Below are 24,408 nucleotides of genomic sequence, written 5' to 3'. Positions count from 1 at the left end.
CGAGCCCACGCTGGTGTGAGCTTCACAGTGGACCATTACCCAGAAGTCTACACGGCATTACGCCACCTCAGTGTGGACTTAGGGGAGGAGCACAAAATAAAAAATATAACCGATTTCATAGGGCCCTATAGAGGGCACTCTGAGAAGCCAAATCTAGCCCTCGTGTGTGCTGCTCGTTTAGGGTGTACACTCACCCCAGAACCCAGACAGTGCAATGTGATGTGACATCGTGTGTCAACTGGAAAACAAACACTTTTAAAATTAAATAACATGTAACTTCCCCTATAGCCATCAGGTGGCAGCAGAGGATTACTCAATGGATCATTCACCGCTTCCACATAGGTCTACATCTTCCCACAGGTTTTTCCATTTCGATTTGTTAAGAAATAAAATATGTATTATTTTGAATAAAATGACCTTTGGTCAAAGTTTAGCATTCTTTTGTATTATAATTTTTTGTCACATTACAGTCAAACCTGAACATGAGGTTATGTGTGTTATATGCGTTTCAATGTGTGTGTTTGCATTTGTTCTCCATCTACGGATATGTAATGGTGTCACTTCATTTCTGTGTGTTCTGCATTGTAGCTGAAGTGTTTATTTGTTTTTTGTTTTTGACAAATTATGCAAGATAGAGCAACTTGTCTCGCCCATTCATTTTCGTGTGTGATTTTGTGGTTGTTTTGTGTATGCGTTTACTTCGCAAGTATCATGCCATTTAGATGAAGGGAATTTTTTTTTTTTTATCCGCAAACATCATCTGGGGCATCAACAGTGCATAAGGGCTGTTAGTCCCATTTCACCCAAAGCAAATGTGCATTTAGAAACCAATTAATGTTGTCAGTGTTGTCCTAGAAATTTGGCAAATACAAGCCAATGAACACCTGAAGACCTGAACACTTTTGTGAATGCACATTTAGGAAAATTGGTGACTTCACTAAAATCCTCAACGCATCTGATCAATGAAGCGGTCCGTCTACAGAGCGCACCCTTTCATGTGTGGCAGTTCTGCTCATGTCTCCAGTTTTCTCATCTGCTTGACCCCTGCTGGTCGCCGCTTGCAGCTATATTTGTTTTTTATGAGTATTTTCTCAGCCTTCAGAGAGCCCGGCGATGTCAGATGGTGCTGAGAGGGCCCAAACTTCAGCCCTCCAAGTCATTTATCATAGACTAACTACAAACATGACAAGCCGTGTAAACACACACATCTGAGAACACGCTTTATTGTTTGTTGTGTTGTATTGGGCAGGCATTTCAGAAAACACATGGAGTGTGGATGAGTAAGGATGTGAAATGCTTTTGATGAGAACCGGCCCCAAACGGACATGAAGGATCAGAAGGTCAACATACATTCTGCTCTGAGCAACTACTGCCGAAGAGGAGCATTTTACTAAACTCCTGGGAAATAGTCTCATCTGAGATTTCGCTTTCAGCATTTTCTCCCAGAACAGAAGATTATTTAAAGGATACATATAACTCTGTGAAGAACAAGTGCAACTTCAAAACCAGAGCTTATCCATGAACACCGAGAGAAGAGAAGGTGCTGCTAACCTTTCTGGACGGCTGGGCTGTTCTGGACACTGGTGGCCTTGGAGGAGGGTTTGGACGAGTCTCCATCCGAGTCTTTACTCATGTCAACCGAAACCACCACATCCTTCAAACCTGAAGAATCATCTTTAGAGACAATGCAAAGTTCAGCTTTTAGGTCAAGGCAAATTCAAATTTAGCGTGAATGGCAAATTAACAGAAAATTACCTCATTACATGGACAATTTCACCCGCACAAACACTAAATGTCTATAATCACGCATGTCCAGCTGTGAACATCATGTTGTCCATCTCAATGTTTCAAAGACTTTAAAGAGTACAAATACTTTCCTTTACATTCCCTCTCATAGGAACAGAATCAATATCATACTTGTGTAGTTCATAGCTAGTGAACCGCTGATTACACATTCTCCTGAAGCTAACAGACAATAACTCAACAGCATTTGTCAAAATATGCTTATTTTAAGAAATGACTGGTTAATGTAGTAATAACTGTACAGCACTGTACCTTGGCCTTGAATGTGAGAAATATCAAGTCCCTCTCGCAGTCTGAGAATGACGACACCATACTGAAAATCAAACGCATCGCTACACACACAAACACACACAAATAAACAAGAGTTAATGTCTCTCAGGAGGAAGACCCAAACCATTTACTTCAAAGCTGCATTTGCTCATAGACCTCTACCAGACGTCCATCAGCTGTAAATGCACTAGACAGACATAAGTGCACCTGAAAAGGACAGGGCACATTTATGACAAACAATGTCAGAAAACATATATAAATGTTCAAACATTGTGCTGTGAGGTTTGCAACAGCTCCTCACTGGAGTGGTCCGCCTGAAGGAACTACTGTGTGTCGATACCAGTGCTTAATCTGAGCTGGATCTTGTTACGCAAAATGTCAGATTTGGGATTTTTGCGTTCCGACATTTGTTTTTAAATGATCCGGCATAAACAAGTGCATTACATGGTGCGTGCGTGCGTGTGAGAGACCGAGCAAGCGCGGGTCGATGCAAATGTATTTATTTTGGAGGTTATGTTTTGCTATTGGCCCTCAGCATATATATTTTTGATCAGCTTTCTTAAGTTCAAGAGAGAGTATATACCTGATGAACTATTCTAATAAAAATAAGTTAATATCGCCAAATGTCAAAAAGACAAGCATATATTCCATTTCCATATCCATGATTAAAGCTGATGGTGTTTCTGATCAAAAGAGGTCCCGATAGAACTGCTAATACTAATCAGGATAGCAGGAGACACGAGCAACGGGAGTTTGATCAGTCAGAATCAGAAATCCATGTACTGGAAAAGGCAACCACATCGTCGGTGTGAGAATACCACTGTGTGTGTCCCGGGAAAACCTAAGCTATTTGGTTAGTGTTGGTCACAGCACTTTTAATAATTTTCAATTATTAATTTACAAGTTAAGCACTGTAGATAATGCACAAGCATTTCTGAGCGCGAGTGTCTTTGATGCCACTGCTGCCCCGTCACAAGCTGTTTTGCACATTTTTGCATCTATTTCCTCCCTCTACTGCAGCAAAAACAAAAGCTCAAGAAACCCATGTTACATGGATGACTCTGGGACATAACCAGATATCAGAAAACAAACCACTCGTATCACTGTACTAGCATAGTAAAAACTGATGACACTAATTCAAGAGGATAATTATTAATAGTGGATTGATTTGAAACAGAAGATTAAACCCACTGTATTAGGTTTATGTAGGTCTCAACATCCTTTATATCTCCAATACGCCAGTCGTTTTTGAAACCAAGCACAAGAGTGTTGGGCCTCAATCTGCCCAGTCCAGCAGCCTGTAAAACACACACACACTTTGGTTTATTAGGACTTTCCATAGGCAAAAAATGGTTTTAATACTGAGCTCATGACATTTTCTATAATCCAACTCATTTGCATTTTTAACTAAAACATTTGGTATGCTTATTCAGTGTTTTTGATTTACTGCCACAGTTAGCATGTCCAATAATGTAGAGTCAGGTTTTGGGAAGCCAGTTTTGGCCCCATAATGTAGGTCAAATCAGCAAACGCACAGCAGAAGTAAATATCTTAAAATAGGTTAGAGCACAGAAGTCCGCAGTGAGCAGATTACAGGGTCACGTGAACACTGAACTGAGCAGGAACCAAAAAGGCCAAGGGATTTTAGTCCAATTGGTGCAAATGAGCTTCTGACCAATGAAAACGCTAAAGTTAAAAATGCAGTAACTTTGTAAGGATTGACATGCACATTATGTGAGCCAACTTCGGTAAACATTGGACAAAACTTGTAGGAGAAGCAAAAAAATAATAATTCAAATTAACCAGTGAGCAAGATCCTAAAAACAAGTATTAAACAAATCTTTTGTGAAAAGGACTATAAAAAAAACCCTCAGAATTGAAAACACACACACACACACGCACGCGCGCACCTGCAGCAGGTACTGTGTTCCTTGCCGAAGGTCTTCAGCCACCACGGGTGTGTAAAATGCCTTGGAGTTGTTGTTGAGGAGCCACCTCTGGTAGCGCACCATATCACTGTTCAACTCCTTGAAGTTGGGCCGCCGAGAACTCTGTGAACCAACACAGAAACCAAAGGAAAGAGACCAGATGAAGTGATGCCACAGGAACATCAAGTCACCTTTATTTATACACTACAATACAGACTATTTCAAAGCAGCTTCACAGTGAGAAACAGGGAAATAATGATCAACGATGCAGAGTTCAGTTCTGCTGTAAAGAGCTCTACAAATACAACAGAGTCATTGTTCAGTTCAGTGTTGATTCAGTTCTACAACTGTGTAAAGATCATCAATTATTAAATGAGATCAATTCATGAATAAAACAGCTCCGCAGAAAACAGTGATGTCATCATCCAGCTCAGTTCAGGTCTCATACAGCAGTGTCAGTGTACAGTCATATCAATAATACTGTTGAATATTAAGTGTCCCCAACTACAACTAAGCGAGCCAGAGGCGACAGTGACAAGAACCCAAACTCCATCAGTGACAGAATGGAGAAAGAAACTTGGAGAAACCAGGCGCTGGTTTCTGGTTTCAACCAACCTGGTAGGATTTTGATTCCAGGAACGTGTTTTGTGAAATGAGCTCATGGAAGCTTTTCCAGATAATGCACTATTAGCATGGTCCACACGGACCCCTAAAGGAGACGCTTTATTTTCAACAACTATAATCACTGTCCCCACTGAGTTCAGGGAAGTTTTATTACTCCAAGAACATGTGCCAATTAGCACAGTCAGAAACGGATCGCACAACATTCTACTCGCTCCTAAACACACACACACACACACACCCCACATGTTCTCCACGTATTGACAGATATCAGACGTTACAGAAGGTACTCACGATGCGCACGTGACCGCACACCATCAGACCCACGTTCTTGGTGAAGGCATGGACCAGATGAAGAATGGCTGGCCGTGAGTTTGGAGCTCCAGTCATCACCAGACACTGAGGCCTAGAAGAGACACACCACACCAGCACATGTCATCTGAACGTCACACACCGCGAGATCCTCAGAACATTACACTTTAATGAACGCCAATGTACAAAGCGCCATAAACTGCGACATCAAGCAGAAGCAGCACATAGTGTGCCGTGCATTACGTTCTCATGACCTCTAGGGTCATCGGTCCAGTCGAGTGCAGAACACACAGCTCAGATTAGAGAGCTTCAAAGCAAAAATGTTAAGAATAAAACAGGATTATGCCGAGGGTAAAGCGTTTGATTTGAAGGTACTGTCAGAAAAACGGTAATCTCTGACCCTGGAGGATCTAGCAACTCTTCCTCTGCACTCAACATGTGATTCAGTCTGAGCACACACACACACACACACACACACACACACAGAAGATCAGTCAATCTAGAGCACTCATAATGAAACAAAACACTATTACATCTATTTTTCCCTCAATCAATTCCATTATGATTTTTCATGTCTTAGTCAATCAATCATTTTACATATTTTGATTGCATTTAAAGAAAAATATATACTTTGTTGAACAATCAATGGCAAAGATTTTCAAGCTTGAACTAGTCGAGCGACCATTGAAGCGCTAACCTTGACTTTGCCTGGAGTCAGATTTATGAATTATGATGGCACTTTGCTTAAATACATGCTAGTACATGTTTGATAGTTAATGGGATAGTCAATGTTTAGGGGTAAGGTAAAACCAAAAAAGGTCCATTAGAATAAATTATCCATAACATATACTTCGAATTAAACATTTAAACATTTATTATTGCCTTGGTTTAAAGCTTCGTCACATTGGTCATTGCATGGTAGATTTGCAACTACAGATTTGTACATGGTACTTTGCAATTGCTTCCATAGATCCTCCATACGTAGAAAATCAATCTCCATTTCAGTATGTGGAGGGTTAGCCTAGAAATCTAGACGCACCCTAGCAGCAGCAAAATGTATTTTGCAGCCAGGGCAGTCTAGCAACTCTCCGTTGACTTTCGGAGCTGTAAAAACCTAAATTGGGTCAGGCCAATCACATCGTGTATAGAGTAGGCGGGGCGGGCTTAACGTAATGACGACAGAGTTGAGACGGTTCCCTGCTACTTGAAAACAAAGAATGACGGCTGCTGGAGAACAGTCTTTCGAATCGGCTTTGGCCACAACTCTGGAGGACTTGGAGTTACGTTTTTCTTTGAGAAAAGAGCAAAGAACGGCACTTACTGTAAGTCATTCTTAAAAAAGGAAGATGTGTTCGTAGTTTTGCCGGCCAGATTCAAAAGTTGAATCTATCAACTAACGTTAGCTCCGCTGTTGGGAAAACGCTCTGGGGTGCGTTTCCCGAAAGCATCGTTGGCCAACTATGGTCGCAAGTTCCGTCGTTACCAATAGAGTTCAATGGACATTGCGATGAACTTGCGACCATAGTTGGCCAACGATGCTTTCGGGAAACGCACCCCTGGTTGGTTGAAGTGCTGTCCAAGGGAATTTGAAAGACAGCCGCTTATCCCGCCCCTCGGATTGAGCCGTGTCTATGGTGAGTTGCCAGATCTAACATCTTGATGTAGGTCTGGCTTGCCAGGCTAGTGGAGGGTTTGTTTCCGGCACTTATTACTCTCCATACTCCATGCTACTGTGATGCTGACAATTTTCATCTGAATATAATTTGTTATGTACAGCAATTAACTGTGTTTTGTCATTTACCTTATGGCTTTTCTTTTGAGTCCACATAAAAAAATAAAAATGTATGACAACTTGGTTTAGGGGATAGATCATTATTAAAGTCCCCCTGTGGTCAAAATCCAGCTTTTAATGTTGTTTATGTGTCTATGTGGTGTTTTTAATATGCTTTAAGACAAACCATGTGTAAATTCATAAGTCGACACCATTGCTGAGTATTTCCTCCTTAAAACTGCAGTGAACCAAAGACAAAAACACACTTTGAAATCGCTGCTGTTTCTAACGTCACAAACTACCTTGTAACCAATCAGATCAACAAGTGATCGTCATCCAGTGGATCTCTGAGCTGAGTGAGTGAGTGGAGGCGGGGCTCATTTGCATATTCATAGTATACTAAATGAGGCAAGGGTGTCGAGTTACAGTCAAGCTATTTTAAGTCATGAAGAATTTTTTTCAAGGAAAAAAAACGCCTAAATATGTCATTTTGGTGATCAAAGATGAGTTTTAAGGGAAAAAATTATTGCCTACAGGGGGACTTTAACTCTGAGTGATTACTAAAATCAACTCATAATTATAAACTTACTATCAAACTATTATTCAGCCCAGTTAAGTGATGTGTAAAACGCTTTGGTGGGTCATGGCCGGCGTCTGGATGGAACTGTAAGTGGTACACAGCAAAGTCCTTTGGAACCGTTCTAGAAACAGTTTTTTTTGTTTGTTTGTTCTTTTGCTGTCAACTTTGTAATCATTATCATTACAAAGTAGTAACGATAAACATACTAAAGTACACTAAATCAGATGATATGCTCCACGTCGTCTTGAACATCTTCTCTAGAGCTTGAGCACATGGATAAAGCATCTGAAAGCTGGAATACACTACACAACTTTTGCCCTGGTTTGCAGTCTGGAAAAGTCAACACTAGTTGCTGAAAGTCAAAGCCAGTCGGAGTTGACAGACTTCACATAAAATCAACAGACTTCACACTATGAATCCATCTAGTCGGAGATTAAACGCATCTGATATTTTTTGAATTGACGATGCATTTATCATGCATCTCTAGGAAATTAAGCACAAGTTTGTTGCAGTGCTTCTTAAACCTGTCCTGTGACCCCCCACCCCTGCACATGTTGCATGTCTTCCTCATTGAACACACACAACTCGAGGCTGCGTCCGAAAACGTAGGCAGCCGACTTGTTGCCTCATTAGTAGAGATTGCAATAAAAGGGCTGCGTCAATTTGTGAAAGCAGCATAGATGTATCCTTCACTGCCTTTGATATCCCACAATCCTGTGCTTTCCATTCTGTGACAGTTAAGCTAGAAAAAGAAGGATGGCATCTGAACTTTGCTGTTGGTCGTCAATTTGTGTGTAAGTGTACGTTTTTGACCAATGTTTTCCACTTATGTCATTTCTAGCGAGTAATTAAATATTCGTTTAGTTTTCACCAAAGCTCGCTCTATTTTATTGTAGATATTTAAACCTTTACGCTGCCTAGAAGTCTGTTCGGAATCAGTTTCGTGAGGAAGCTTCATGCGCAAACGCTGCCTTATCAGACAATAACTTTGTAGGAAACTTTTGCAGTGAACGATACATCTACGCTTTTCAAAAATCGATCAGATGAAGGTATCTCAGAAGACAGGAGGTGAAGCCAACACTGAACGAGTCCTCCAAAGGCAGCATTTATCAGCTTTCAGACGCGGCCCTCGCCTTGCAATCGCTACTGATGAGCTGGTTAGTTGAATCAGGTGTGTTAGATGAGGGAGACACCAAAAAAGTGTGATGGCGGGAGTCCCAGGACAGGTTTGAGAAGCACTGGTTTAGTGCATGATGCAGATTTTAAAAGTCATGTAGTTTTTTCAAGCCTTAAAAGCACCAACAGCCTCAAATACATTCAGTGTGATAATGAATAAATCCAGCACATACACGAGTCAAGATCATCAGAACAACCCTTCAGTAGGAAACTAAACCAAAGGGGAAAAATAATCTGAAACACTATAGAAATACGTGATTAATAAAGTTTTTACAGTTACAATTAATAATTACAGGTAGAACAAGCATGAAACACACACACACAGGCTCTATTACCTGTAGGTTTTGATGTGGTCAGCTACTCCGCACAGCTGTAAACTGTGTGTCAGGGCCTGATGATAGGTCAGAGCTTGAGTGGACGAGCCCCAGTTCACATCTGTAATTCAGTTCAATCCACATTTATTTGTATAGCGCTTATCACAATACACATTGTTTCAAAGTAGCTTTACAGAAAATGCAAGACCGCAACAATTTCATAAAGAGCCAAATTCCCAAAACCAGAACACCATCATTAGAACTACAACCCATGGAGGCATTAGTTAGGAACTGTCTGTGCTGAAGAACACATGACTGGTGCTCAAGTATGTTCACCTGGTTTCTTGTAGCTGACGTAGATGTAGAGAGATAAGACAATGACGTTGGTCAAGAGGGCCGCCCACCAGTTGATGATAAACATGACGACACAACATAGGATTGCCCCAGCAAGAGACGCCCACATGTTGTAGTACTTGAAGCTCGGCCTCCATCCTGCCCAACAAACATGGAACAAACACTTAGAGATCTCCAGTCAAAACCCAGCGGGCCTGAGGTACTATGGGTTAGGATTTGGCAACATGGTAAAAAGTTAAAATATCCTTATTACAACCATCAACTGGAGCCAACATATCAGAACGAATAGTTGGGATAAAACCAACAATAGTTCTTTGTGGTACGAATGTGCTAACTGTGCCATTCTGCCAAGTTACGTAACAGTATGGGACACAAACAATGGCACACGGGTGTGTGTGACAGGACAACTGAGAGCTGCTAGTGAAAGTGGGGAAGGGACGTCTCTCTGAACAGCGTCCAGAAGCAGAAGATTTCATACGAGCTTGTTAACGGTGTCAAAGCTTCTCAATGTTCTAGAGTCTTTACAACACAAATCAGTCACAGTCAATACAGTTGAAATGTCACAGTTTTATAAAAGCATGAGAACAGAATTGATTAAATGAAGTTAGCATCAGTTAGGATACATAGCAGTTACCACAGCTAGGCAGGGTTCTTGAACACAGGACATGTACTAGAGTAATGGGATTTAGTGGAGTCACGATTACCTTGTAATGCTACAGAAACTACATGACATAAAGGGTACAGAAGCGTTTTAAATGGTGTCTGTGAGTGTGAGATATCATGTGGGAAATCTACACGTACCCTTTATGTTCATGCAAGACTATATAGAGTGTCAGAAGTGAAGATATCTACCTGCTGGTCTTCTAGAGCTTTGGTATTGAGGGAAAAACAAACCTCTTTACACAAAGAATAAAGAAATGTGTAAAATTATAACTTCAAAAACAAGAAATACAGTCAATTACAAGATGCCATTCAGAAAAAAAAACTTTCATTTTCATTCAGTATTAAAGGTTTGAGTAACACTCTCTACAGTACAACAAAAACCTCTCCTTACATAGGAACGGTTACTTTGCAAAGTTTTGTGAACTCCGTGAGAAGCCCTCGTAGCATGATGGGAAGACCATATCACTGCATTAGGGGTGTGACGAGATCCCGCGAGACTTAAATGTGACGAGATTTCTCGTCGAGTGAAAAGTTGTCTCGCAATATTGCCTTGACGGAGCGTGAGGGTGAAATTAGCATAGAATATGCCATCGCTACACACATTACATTACGGTACCCACCGTGGTCCCGCCTCAAAAAAAAACATTTTAGTTATTTATACTGTTTTATTTCTGTTCAATTTGTGGAAAAGAGTTCAATTATGAGGTCACACACAGCCTCGATCAGAAGTTCTGGAAGCTCATAAATGTACAGCAAGCTCTGAAGAGACTCATGTTAAATCATACAGGAGAAAAGCCAGTCAGTTGAGTTTGTGGCAAAACCTTTTACAGTGCTTATATATTGTTGTCTTTCAATGCATTTGATAATTCATAATCATAAAGTAGAACTGAAATGACATTACTAGATTATTAGTTAAAACATTTCAAAATGTACCTGCAGACTATTTTTCCAGTCATGAATTTTGTCATTGAGGATTTCTATAGAATATTGCGCAAACATCTCATCTCATTCTCGTGAACCCAATCTCGTGTCTCGTCTCGTGAGATAAGGGTCTCGTCACACCCCTACTGCATTCTCTCCATTTCTACACAAACTGTGTTGGTGACTGCATTTATCCAGCTCAACCACTCTACCCTTCTGCGAATTACAGTTAATTACTGTTAATCTTTTGGATATGGTCACATTATTCCTAATTAAGGCTAAACTCATTTTACCTAGGACTTCATTCATGCGGTTATTACATATTTATTGCTAGCAAGTAATGATAATCACATAAATCAAGGTTTAGACATGCCCCTGTAATTTAGTAACAGAGTTTCAAATATATGCTAATATAAATGGAAAAAAATGACTTCCTGAGGTGGATCAACGTCATCATATTTGAATGTTAAGGCCGTTATATACTTCTAGCGAAATCAAAGAACAAACTGGTGTTACATCATACATCATATTAAACAAAATCAGGCCAACACAAAGTTTGTTTCAGGAGTTCAAAACAGCTTGCAAAACCGGAAAACTACCACTGGTCTGTGGTGATAATGTGATAGATCAGGGCCTTAAAGCACCTCATTTCACTGACGCTTTATTGAAATAACACAACCGTCAGTTTCAAGTCCCCCTCTTTAACCCATTCATGGAAAATGACAGATAATAAAAAAACTGCACCCAACATTCAAAATCTAAATTCCTCACACTTCAGAGAATGAATGCTGAGATGTGCCATACTGACACTAATGATATTTGAGCACTCTGGTGTCTGTGGAGACATGACCCAGCTTGTCTACAGCATGAATTCATCACAACTCAACCGGTTCAGTTTTACAACTCGTACAAGTACAAGAAAGTCTTACCGGGGGAATTGGCCAGTGACGCGTGAAACACAGAGAAGTTGATGAGGGCGTATGATGCCAGGAAGAAATTGGAAATGATGGGGGCGATGACGTTCAACTCCGCTGGAGAAATGAAAAACAAGTGCACGCCAGAGTGAGGTGACCTCATCTGTGATGAATAAAACAACTTGATTAGTTTATTTCCACCTACCAATGAGAATGAAGGCCAAGGCAATGCCAAAGGTGAGTAAATATCCTCGCAAGGGCTCGTTGTTCTTGCCGTAGCCCTTCCCAAAAACACCGATTCCAGGATAGATATTGTCTTTGCATAAAGCCTGAGGGAAATGGAAAAATCCATCAAACCAGCAAGACAAGTTCCAACTGAGCTCATACAGGCACTAGAGTGGAACACCACACACTACACTACTGTTAACTCGAGATGACACCCACCTGGAAGACTTTCGGGGCGCTGACGAGAGACGCCAGGGCGGAGGAGAGGGTCGCAGAGAAGATCCCCGCTGTGATGAGGGGACTGAAGCCTGACACCACACTCATGACCTTTAGCACAAGACATTCAGTCACCAAACCTTTCAGTGTCTTTCTGTTCCAAAGCTTAATGCGTTTACGTCCTTACTGTAATGGAAGTGATTCTGAGCGCTCACACATGAACCACAAGGGCTTCCAGTAGAGTTTGACATTAGCATGTAGTAGGGGTGGGCGATCTTCCCAAAATTTCTTATCACAATCTTATAACAAACAATCACGATCTGAATCGCAATCTTCCCAATTTTGAGATGTAGGCTACTATCGAGAATATCCAGATTGGAACAAGCCTATGGACTGATCTATTTTCACAATTTAAAACACAGTCTTGCATTAAACAATTAGTTGTCAAAATAGTCATTAAACTAGTGGTCGACCGATATTGGTTTTTGAAGGCCAATGCCGATATCTTAAAAGAGCAGACTGGCTGAGAACTTATATAAATGAATTAAAAAAAATACTTACTTGAGATTGTAACTTCTTGATTCTGTAATCATATTACTGTATTTTATATAAAGAAATAAAGAAATTGTTTGGAAAAAATATGAATAAAAAGGAAGTAAACACTGTAATCAACAGGGCACTCAGTAATCTGGTCAATTTGTAAGTGCTGGGAATCATTTTTTTTTTTTAAAAAGACAAGCTAACACTAATTTTACATAGAGCACAGTGAAAATGACATGAATATGACAGTGGGCCACTGAATATAGCACAGCATAGTCAAGGGTTTAAAGTTTGTCGATCGTGCGTCTCCAGTGAAGCTGATCTGACAGTCACGCACAGTAACACGTTGATTGACTTCAGAATATCTGACAGCTGGATTCAACTAACCCCGCAAGGTTTGTGAAATTAAATGTTTATTAGATATTTAAAGATTCGTTTAAATGATGTAAATGCGCATATGCTGAATGCTGACGGTAAATGAGAAAGTATTAATAGTGTTCGCCTTTATCTAATAATATGAAAGCAAACGCTATGATACTCTTTCGTATACAGTTTTTAACAGTTCTATCCAGTAACGTATTTCGACAAAACTGTTAAACAGAGACCGTAAACTAATGAAGACGGAGAATGTGACCGCTGTGCTAAAATCGTCAGATCGCCCACCCCTAGCATGTAGATAATGACACTCTAACAAACAAAAATACATAGCGCACACAAATATAAAGTAAAGCCTGTCGCAAAACTCTCAAAGCTAATTATGGTACGTTCTCTTCCTTTTATAAGTGTATTGCTGGATACCTAATTTTGGCCAAAGTCTAGCATGTGGAAGAGTCTTTGCATCAGGAGTACAACTACGAAGCCTTAAAATGCTGCTCAGGGAAATCACTAGGATTTGGAGCCGAGTGATAATGTAGAAAAAGTGTCTGCTGTTGATAATGTACCTGAAAATCATGGTGAAGGCCAAACTTGCAGGCAGACTTTCCTCCCTCAACCATTGGTTTGCAGGAACTGAAGTCATAGCCAAACTTACAGGCTGCATCAGTGCAGTTTACAATACCACTGAGAGTAATGTTACTCTCAATACCTGTAGCATCCCTCACGATGCAAGCACCTTACAACAAATGAATCAAATCAGAAAACAACTCATACAGTACTACTTCATATGATATGCGATTCTAACAGCGTTTACCTGCAGAAATGGCCACACCAATGTACACGAGGCCCGTTATGAGAATAGCCAAAAGTGTTCCTTTTGGGATGGCCAGTTGAGGGTCCTAAGAGAAATTACACATATACAGAGATCCTTGGCAGTGACGAACTGTGTATGTGAGGAACAATAAATATGTGGTGAGGAAATGAATGGCAACACTCACTGCTAGATCTCCTGAGATGTTGGCACCAGCCAAAATGCCCGTGGCCGCCGGGAAGAAGATGGAAAAAACTGAGAAAAACGTTTGTCCTCGAAAGTCTGGGCCAAAGTTATCCGCAAAGATGCCAGCTAAAAAGAGGTTGGATAATTATGTAGTTACATTATATAAAAAACAAGGTGAATGATGAATAGAGAGAGAAAACACCACATGAAAAATAATTTAAAAAAAACATTTAAAAAAAATTACCAGTAGCCTGTGACAAGAATCTTGAACAACTGTTTCTTAAATGGTTTTTATTAAAGACCAAAGTTTTAATTTGGATATCAAGTGGCCTTCAAGTGGTAATTCATTTATTTATCAGAAGGCTTGTCATTATAGTTTCTGTGTCTCTTGAATTTTGATGGTTTTCCTTCTTTCTGCAGTGAGTTTATTCACCACACAAAACCATGTTTATCAAATACCGCAGAATTTGATATGAAACACACACTTTTACAGACATGAGAAGTGTTGTCTTCTCTCTTTTAAGATTTTATTTATTTTGCTGTCATGTGGTTTTATAGCAGGTTATCATTAAACATGAAGCATTGCTTTCTCCCTGCTGTCTGTGTGCCATCAGGTCAGTCACGACAAATCAGTTGAGAACCACCAGTCTAGATGATTTTAACATCACACTTACTATCATAGCCGAAGAAGCCAAATTTCTCCTTGGACTCAACATGGATGAAGGACCCAATAAAGTAGTTGAAAATGGCAGTGATCAAAATGACCAAGAGGAATATCTGAGCCTATAAAACAAAATCATAAACAACTCATGAATTCAAAAGGTCAGAAACTGGTTAATATTCAAAGAAAACTGAATACGCAATAAATGTCCTGCCTTGGCCTCCCACTCCATTCCAGCCACTGAGATGCCGAGAAGCAGGATGACCGTAATAGTTCCAATGATTCTCACATCATTAATTGGATCGAACATGAGCGCACCAGAACTCTAAAGACACAAACACATTTTATAATTATTTTATCTACAATTCTATACACATTCTATACACAGTCATTTTAAAGCAATAAATTATGAGCATTGTGTGAGAGAATATAATTGTCTCTTACTATCAGCAGCTCAACAACAGTTTCTGCAAAGCCAACGACGTACATGGCAACGGCTACAGCATTGGCAAAGGCAAAAATCAGACCAATGGAGCCGCCAAACTCTGGACCCAGACTTCGAGATATCAAGTAGTACGCTCCACCTGAAGAACACATATTAAAACAGATCAACTTTCAGAAGACAATTCAAGGTTGATTTATTTGTCACCCTTTGCATTGTTAAGAGACTTTTAAAAAATATTGTGAAAATCATACCACTATGAATGCATGAACAGCAGAGTTGAGAGCAGGTCACACGTCCCTATCATCAAGTCTCAAGCAAGTCTCAAGTTGCAGTGCACACAAACCAAGCAAGTCAAGTCAGTGGCTCACCTCATTCAAGTCAAGTCAAGTCAGTGGCTCACCTCATTCAAGTCAAGTCAGTGGCTCACCTCATTCAAGTCAAGTCAGTGGCTCACCTCATTCAAGTCAAGTCAAGTCAAGTCAGTGGCTCACCTCATTCAAGTCAAGTCAGTGGCTCACCTCATTCAAGTCAAGTCAGTGGCTCACCTCATTCAAGTCAAGTCAGTGGCTCACCTCATTCAAGTCAAGTCAGTGGCTCACCTCATTTAAGTCAAGTCAAGTCAGTGGCTCACCTCAAGCAAGTTTTGATTGTTTCCTTCTTTCTGCAATGAGTTTATTCACCACACAAAACCATGTTTATCAAATACCATAGTTTGATTTGACACACACCCTTTTACAGACATGAGAAGTGTTATCTTCTCTCATAGATTTTATTTATTTAGCTGTCATGGGGTTTTATAGCAGGTTATTATGCTTATTATTAAACATGAAGCATTGCTTTCTCCCTGCTGTCTGTGTGCCATCAGGTCAGTCACGACAAACCATCTGAAAACTGTGAGCCTGAATGATAAGTCCCAGTGTGTAGTATATACTGAGAAGAGGAAGGGGCTCAGCACGTACCCCTGTGGATAAGATCATACTGGGTTACCAATAACAAGTGCAGTACTCTCAGCTATGCTTAAAAAAACTTGCCATATTAAAACCAAGTCTAAAGATTTTTCTTTTGATCTCTTAAAAAAGACCAGCACAGCACCCGAACAGTTTAGAGAGCGCACAGGCTTGCAACCTGGGGGACACACTATTTGAATGAAGCTTACTTGACAACAGCAAATCAATATTTTAATGAATAGAAAACAGCCCTAAATAATGTATAACTCTAAAGGATCGGACACTGATAGGAACCAGCTGATAATCACAGATTTCAATGATGCAAAAGAGCTCAAGCACTGAGAGGCGAATATAAAAGTCTGAGCAGGGTCTCAGTCTCCACTGGGCTTGAGTAAAATAATAATGCGGTTATGAGGTGTGTGCAATTTAAACGACCTTATTACATAATTTCACTAATGGTAGATTCTGTGCAGTTTGCATACTGCTGTTCTCCGTCTACTCTCTGAACTCTTCCCCCTCTTCATTAAAGCTCCAGTGAAGGCCATATTTGTATGCCATACATCATACAAATAAGCAAATCATGGCCCTTAAAAACGCAATACAATAAACAGACATGGCAAAACTGTACCATGAGAACAAATAAAAACAAATTCAAAAACGAGTTTGAAAAGCAAATAAAATGTACACAATTTTATTCAATATTGAGAATAAATTTTTAACTGAATCATGACCCCAATCGTGTGTGTGTGTGTGTGTGTGTGTGTGTGTGAGTGTGTGAGTGTGTGAGTGTGTGAGTGTGTGAGTGTGTGAGAGAGAGAGTGTGAGTGTGAGTGTGAGTGTGAGTGAGAGAGTGAGAGAGAGAGTGAGAGAGAGAGAGAGAGAGAGAGAGAGAGAGAGAGTGTGAGTGAGTGTGAGTGAGTGTGAGTGAGTGTGAGTGTGTGTGAGTGTGTGTGTGAGTGTGTGTGTGTGTGTGTGTGTGTGTGTGTGTGTGTGTGAGAGAGAGTGTGAGAGTGTGAGAGTGTGAGTGTGTGTGTGTGTGTGTGTGTGTGTGTGTGTGTGTATTGGGGGGGGGGGGTTAATAAATTACTGGAATACCAGGGACGATTAGGCCTAATCTCAGATTAACGGCTACTCACTGAAGTGACGAAGTATTAGCACATTCATTCACACTATTAAAAAATGCAGTGCTGAAAAAGGAAATATGTCAAGTAGTAAATATAATGTCCTGTGAGTGTGGGAAAATGTAAATAATCTGGAAAGAGTGGCAGCGACAGATAAATATCCATGAGCATCTCAAACAAACCCAATCCTACAAATACACACCCTCTCGTGACTGGGTTCATAACTAATGCCTGAGGAGCTCATGGAAAAATATTGATTTCGCTTCCACACTGTGAGAGTAAAGAGTGGGTCAACTATCCATTTCTGACTTCCAGACTGCCAGTGAACTGCTCAATCACCTGAGAGAAAAACACTGAGATCTCAAAACACTATTGAATTTCCCCACAAGCTGTGAGAACTAGAAGCGTAATGCCGTGTACCTTCAGCTTTCGTTAGATGTGTCATCACACTCATGCACTAACGCTTTAGTGGAAATAATTAGATAAGAGACAATTAGCCAGAGTTAAAAAAAGAAAAGAAAAAGACTACGCAGCCAAAAAAAAACAAACAAAAAAACACCTCAATTCTGAAGACTTCAGGGACAATATAAAGGGCTTTTCACACTGCACTAACCCCAGGTTATCATCCTTCTAAACACAGCTAATGTAGAAGCGGGGTTAGCACCGCTTTTACCTGGGGTTATGAAACCCTGCTCCGGAGCAATGCTAGTGCCTTTATGAAAATGTTTTGCGTGCTGCATTCATCCAATCAGTGACACTGAACATATGCAAATAAGGATGTTTACCCATGGTTTGGGAATGTACAGTGTGACCCGCCATAGTCAAGCTGCTCTCAAGCTAAACTGAGCTGGTTGCTGCAGGTCCACCGGCTTGTTTCCGCCACAGAATAAAACATTTGAAAAGATAATTGCAATTGGGAGAAATAACACGCAATTGGGAGATATAAAGTCAGAATTGTGTGATATAAAGTCGCAATTGAATGTTATAAACTCACAATTCTGACTTTATTTCTCGCAATTGTGAGTTTATATCTCACAATTCTTTTTAACACACAATTGCGACTTTATATCAGGCAATTCTGACTTTATATCTCCCAATTGCGTGTTATAAAGTCAGAATTGTGAGATATAAACATGCAATTCTGAAAAAAAAGTCAGAATTGTCCAATGTAAACTCGCAATTGTGTGAGAAAAAAAAGCCGCAGGTTATGAATCAACCCTGTTACAATCATAACTATCTCTCATTGAACATACTACTCCAGACCCCAAAGAACAAAATGACAAAACACTGCAAAAGTCTGAAAGTCTCCTTTTTTCCATTATATTTTTTATGTTGAGTGCAAAGAGGACTCATCTGTCTGAAGATGAGCTTAATGTCAACACTATTTCCATAATTTGTGTAAATGATTAGTAAACCTGTAGTCGGTTACATGTTATTTTGTTTAGTTATCTGTTCAGAATCGTGGGACAATTGTGATCTCTGTTTGAAACTAAATAATTATGATTCTCAATTTAACCAGAGTCGTTTACAGAAATATATGCATTAAATACACATTGTGTCATGATTGATTAGATGTGTTCCTGCTTGAAGTGGGTATTTGATTTTATATACAGACACCAAATGACCACACAAAAAACACCATTTTGCACATGGTGAATAACTTTATCCAAACAAAGACCATTCAAAGGGTCCCTGTGTGATGATAATTATTATCAGTGATTTACATTGATGCAGTGTCAATGCACATTTCATCTTTTATAGATTACCTCCTCGTACAAAGCCATTGGTTGCGATGGCAGACGTCGAGCAGCCTGTGATGGTAGTCACAACCGTTGCCATTATAACAATGATGCAGGAGTACGCTGTGGAAATAAAAATGTGAAAGGACAGTGAACATCTCTGCCGACTCACGGATCCTCAAAGACAGCACTAAACACGAGCCGTGTGCGCCCGGCTTCATAAGTGTTCTCCGGTGCGGTGCCGGTCAACTCACAGCGCCTCACAGCGACATTCAGCATGTGCATGACAAATGACTGCAGCTCGATGGAAAACAAGAGTTTGCTTGTGAATTGAAGTGCTAATTCACACGGCCGACCAAAGTCAAACCTACCAATTCCAGCCTGGCCCACGATCCATGTCATTCGAATGAAGAGCATCACACCCCATATGTTTAACATGCAGCGCACCTGCACAGAGGAAGGATGCAGTTTAGACTCATGCTGACAAGAACATCAACGACCAAAGCCGTTTCTCAAACCAGGTCACGGACCGGCCGTGGCATTCAGCGGGACCAGTGACCTCTGGACAGGAACCCATCCGTGTTTGAAGGAAAGCTGTGGGCTAAAGTCTATAGACAGCATGTCCATTACACCAGAAAAGAGTTATCACTGTTAGAGTAACAGAAGAAATAAACCTTCCCAGACCTCCAGAGGCTTTAACAGAACAGAGATGGTATGTTATGTTGGGGAACCTCAAAGGGTTAGTTCACCCAAAAGTGAAAATTCTGTCAGTAATTCGGTCATCTTCTCAGTTCTGGCGCATGTGTCGTGTTGTTGTTGAACTCACGTCAGAGGCCCACACGGAAGAACATAGGCAGATATAGATTACCTAGAAGCCTATGGAGGAGTGAGCCAGCTCTCAGATCTCATCAGAAATATCTTAATGTGTGTTCTTAAGATGAACGAAAGTCTTGTGGGGTTGGAACAACATGAGGGTGAGTAACTGACAGAATTTTCATTTTTGGGTGAATTAACCCTTCAATATTCAGTCATATTACTGATCTGACGCTGTTGTGTGAGAACTGAACAGAGCTGGACGAAGACATCATTTTTGCAGAACTGCTTTATAGACGAAATGAACTCATTTAATAATTGATGATCCAGAACTGAATCAACACTGAACTGACTTCATTATTTTCCTGTTATCTCTGTAAAGCTGCTTGAAACAATCTGTAGTGTATAAAGCCCTATAGAAATAAAGGTGACTTGACGTGTTTAAGTGGTTTATTTGATCTGTAAAGCATCTAAACTATCGTGGCGTGCCTACTGTTCTAGGTGGATAAACTTCTGGTTACGTGTTACTTTAAATTTTTGCAATTTGAAGATTATTACTGTAATTCTAGTGTGTGAGCTTGCTCCAAGTACATCATGTCCCTTTCTGGTGTTCATGCCAAAGTCTCTGGGTTTACAAGGTCTTGACAGCAAAGTTCAGAGATTATATATAACTTTACACAGATCAGTGTGTGATTTTCACACTAGTCTCATGTGAATAATGTTTAAGCGATACTAAGCATGGACTGTAATGTTCATCAACTGTTCTTGCACTTTCACTGTAAGAGCCTTACTCCACATACAATTAGTTTTTTTTGCTTTGTTTTTATTTATTTTTTTAATTGAGGGAAGAGTTGATTTTTTTCTGAGGTAACGGACGTCACACAGCAAAGGCCGTGGGAGAACCCGGAGCAGTCCTATAAACACACAACGCTTTCAAACACTGAATGAATTCCTGCCGTGGTTTGAAAGACACTTTGGATGAAAATGAATTTTCACTTGTCGACACTATGAGAAGCTGTTTGGTGTCAAATGTTAAGACTGGGAAGGTGAAAATGAGGACAACTTCAAGGACGAGGAAGACCTGTCAAAATATTGACCAAGAGACAAGAAGCAGAGCAGATCTGTGAACCATAAAGCTTTTTCTGGATTCAAATCCCCCCTCCTGTGTCATAATCTGTTCTGAGCAAAGCCACAGCTTGTTGAGAGCATTAGCATAGTAAACATTACAACAGCATGACAGTTTAACATTCAGCCTCTAATATGAGTCTCTACAGGCAGCAGATATAGCAAACTCATAAAAGATCAATTATCACCCACAGCAGGAAAGTCTCACTCATCAACATTCCTGTCTTTGATTTAAATGGCTGCCACAAGTCACAAGTCAAACGACCCTCTCATTCAAAGTGTCAAACATCATCAACTCGCCTGACTCTGACTGGTATACTCATCTTACCAGCACTCCTTTGATCCAGCCGAACTTCACCACCCCTTTGGACTCGGACGCCTCTTTAGCGGCGGCCTCCTCGGCAGGGGTCAGCTCTTCACCGTTAGCAAACCCGTCCTCAAACGGCTCCTGCGAACACACACACACACACACACAGGCATTAATACATCTGATGTGAAGACTTTCTATGGAATAACATGCTGATTAACTGCTCTAGACCGAAAGCCTCCAGCCCTGCTCCTGGAGAGCTACATTACTTCAATTTATTCATTTCATTTAAAGGTTATTACTATAATGTCAGTGTGTGAGCAGTAGCGTTGTTAACCACACACACCGCAGGTTTGAGGGCCCCTGCTGACCAAGCTATTAAATCAGCTGAGGACCTCAATTACATGTAAACATTGCTTCTGTAACCAAATTTAGAAAGCTGCAAACACTGTTCCCTGATCACCGTTTATATGTGAATAAGCCTAAATGAATCCAAGAAGAGACACGATTGCTTTAAAGGATGAGCAGATTTAAACTGACACTTCAAAACTCTCATTAAGAATCATGAATGGAGCAGTTTCAATGGAGGGACAGAAATCTCCCAGATTCATTAAAATAGGCAATCTTCACATTTGTTTCCCGAAGATGCACGAAAGTCATATGGGTTTGGAACGACATGAGGTTGAGCAAATGATGGCATTCATCTTTCGGTGAACTAACACTAACCAAATCAGCGTGTTGCTTTGGTGAGAAGGACACGCTAGTGCTAGTCATATCACAACTGTGCAGGTTTTTTCCAACAAAACAAAAAACGTTGAATTTAGGTTTCATTTAAATCCACGTAGGCCTAATACTAGCAAAAGAATTATATTTAGTTTGTAAAATACATACACTGATGTCTATGGAAGCGGCAATTAAAACTCTTCTAATTTGACATCGTTTTTATTCACGTCAGAAATACATCGTGTGGATAACTAAATAGTTTACTTTTAGTTTTACTTTGAATTCTTCTCCCAGATCACCAGCCACTTAATCTCATGTCTTTCGGGAGAAGTGGACGTAAATCCGACAACTATGATTCTCTGCGCTGAAGAGCAAACTATCATGGTGGAGTCGGTCACCAGTTATCATCTAACATGATCATCATAAAAGTGTTCTATTTGAGAATAGGAATATCAGATCGCCAATTTCACAATAACAAGACAATTGTTCAAGCTAAAACCAAGAGTTTTATTTTCTCATAGCTAAATGGATTCGGTGTAATTGTGAATGTTGAAGACAATGGTCAAAAGAATCTTGATGAATCCAAAAACCAAGAAGGTTTATATCTTAAAGCCTTTGCTTGGTGAACCCACACCAGTGCGAGTTTGCTCAAGTACATCACGTCCCTTTCTGAAGTCTCTGGGTTTACATGGTCTTGACAAAGTTCAGAGATTATATATAACTTCACACAGATCAGTGTGTGATTCTTTCACACTAGTCTCATGTGAATAATGTTTAAGCGATACTAAACAGCATGGACTGTAATGTTCATTAACTGTTCTTGCACTTTCACTGTAAGAGCATTACTCCACCTACAATTGTTGCCGTTTCTTTTAATTATTGAGGGAAGAATGAATTCAGCCTCGAGCAGGAGTCTCTACAGGCAGCAGATATAGCAAACTAATGCCAAGACCAATTATCACCCACTCATCACCCAGAGGTCTCCAACCCGTCCTGCAGACTCATCGGTCTCAGCCTCCAACACCTGCCGGAGGTTCTCAGGTAACCCTGAACACCTTCATTATCTGGTGCAGGAGTGTCTGATTGAGGCTGGACCCCTTCTCTAGAGCAAAATCATATTATTTTCATTATAAAATGGAGATCAGAATATTTCAAAGTATGGTAAGATTTTAGTACTTTGACTTTCAAGAAAAGCTGTCTTCAAGTCACAAGGGGTTCATAATGCTGTCGTCTGAAGGAAGATTTAACTATGTAAAAGTTACGCTAATTCAAGTGAAAATGAACTGCAAACATAAAAATACTCATGACTTCAAGACTAGACGACCCCTAACACACACATTCACAGCAGAGTTATGTTTGTGAAAGGTCAAACACCGGAAGAGTCCCTCCTCCACAGAAACAATGGCGTGACGAAAGCAGAGGCTCCTGGGACATACACGACCCTGCACATACACACAGAGGACACACTTTACAATGACAATGTGGGAACTTTACAACATCCTGTCCCGGCACACATAAAGCTGGAGTCCGGACTGTGGAAAAAGCCAACAGCAGTTCGATGCGAGCGCAGGAGCCGGGGGCCGTATCGACCTCTGCTGGATCAGGGTCAGTGAGAGCGGACCGGAGGACGAGCGCACACACACCATCTCTCATATCTTCAGCGATGAAGAGCGGTGATCAGATGTGGGCTTCAGTCTCTCCTCACTCCACACCAGCGCATTTCTTCAGGATATCATCCCGCAGGAAGGGCACGCGAAGCGGTCGTCCTCTTACTTGACCTTGACCAAATGAGTGAGTGTTGACGGGATTCGTGCGGGTGACATTGAGTTGTGATTATCGATAGCTGATGGCTTCAGGACATACTGTATTGAACATGTAACGTTTTTGTCAGTGCTGTCCACAGAAAATCTCCACTAGCCCTCGATGAATAACACTGAAAGACAGTGGGGGGCAAATAACACTCAGAATTATTTGTTACCACACATACACACATTGTGATTAGTGGTTAAAAAGAAGCTTATTCAAATCAAACACCATTCAACAACTAATAATGACAGCAACTAATGTGACCTGACTCGCAGCAGAATCTCCAGAACAACAAATGTTATAAATACAGGAAGGAAAAGTGGTCAACCTTTATATCGACAAGGCAGATGAGTTGGACGAGGGCTAAACGTCTGCTGCTAATGTCTGTACTCTGGAGGACTAATGACACCAACAGACCGACTGAGAACTGCTTTATTTCAGCGTGTGAAACAAGCAGCCGTACACCAGTTCATAAGGTTTAATGTTTTCCGGTCCTGTCCTCTTCCCCACTGCATTGAACAGTCAAATATCCCTGCATCATCACCACTGGCCATGGGACTCGCATGTGTTGTATAACTCTCACATCTCCTCCAACACCTCAGTCTCTTCCTCTGGACCGCATGCTACTACAGCTATCAACTGTTAAAACTGAGAAAACATTTCAATAAAGGCAAAAAGATGAACATAAAACAGCGGACAGACAGCTAGAAGCTCAGAAGTGTCCAAACATGCAGAAACATT

General features: G+C 40.6%; 1 protein-coding gene across 1 annotated transcript in view; it reads right to left on the bottom strand.

Annotated features, from left to right (window-relative positions):
* The window catches only part of slc12a2 (solute carrier family 12 member 2), a 62,351-nt gene that overhangs the window by 15,025 nt on the left and 22,918 nt on the right, over positions 1 to 24,408 (bottom strand). The window contains exons 2-20 of the mRNA XM_084104974.1: positions 21,160 to 21,279; positions 19,265 to 19,340; positions 18,921 to 19,016; positions 15,086 to 15,225; positions 14,856 to 14,966; positions 14,655 to 14,763; positions 13,982 to 14,106; positions 13,798 to 13,882; positions 13,550 to 13,719; positions 12,072 to 12,179; positions 11,833 to 11,956; positions 11,643 to 11,744; positions 9,112 to 9,267; positions 8,797 to 8,896; positions 4,917 to 5,028; positions 3,984 to 4,124; positions 3,265 to 3,371; positions 2,056 to 2,135; positions 1,552 to 1,674 (exon numbers count right to left, since the gene is read on the bottom strand). Coding sequence (XP_083961100.1) covers positions 1,552 to 1,674; positions 2,056 to 2,135; positions 3,265 to 3,371; positions 3,984 to 4,124; positions 4,917 to 5,028; positions 8,797 to 8,896; positions 9,112 to 9,267; positions 11,643 to 11,744; positions 11,833 to 11,956; positions 12,072 to 12,179; positions 13,550 to 13,719; positions 13,798 to 13,882; positions 13,982 to 14,106; positions 14,655 to 14,763; positions 14,856 to 14,966; positions 15,086 to 15,225; positions 18,921 to 19,016; positions 19,265 to 19,340; positions 21,160 to 21,279 — 2,185 coding nt within the window. The remainder of the gene's footprint in view (positions 1 to 1,551; positions 1,675 to 2,055; positions 2,136 to 3,264; positions 3,372 to 3,983; positions 4,125 to 4,916; positions 5,029 to 8,796; positions 8,897 to 9,111; positions 9,268 to 11,642; positions 11,745 to 11,832; positions 11,957 to 12,071; positions 12,180 to 13,549; positions 13,720 to 13,797; positions 13,883 to 13,981; positions 14,107 to 14,654; positions 14,764 to 14,855; positions 14,967 to 15,085; positions 15,226 to 18,920; positions 19,017 to 19,264; positions 19,341 to 21,159; positions 21,280 to 24,408) is intronic.

This window comes from Abramis brama (assembly GCF_963993115.1).
Source record: "Abramis brama genome assembly, chromosome: 25".
Taxonomy (NCBI): domain Eukaryota; kingdom Metazoa; phylum Chordata; class Actinopteri; order Cypriniformes; family Leuciscidae; genus Abramis; species Abramis brama.
Note: the sequence above shows the minus strand (reverse complement) of the source record. Positions and strands in the feature narration are given on the sequence as shown.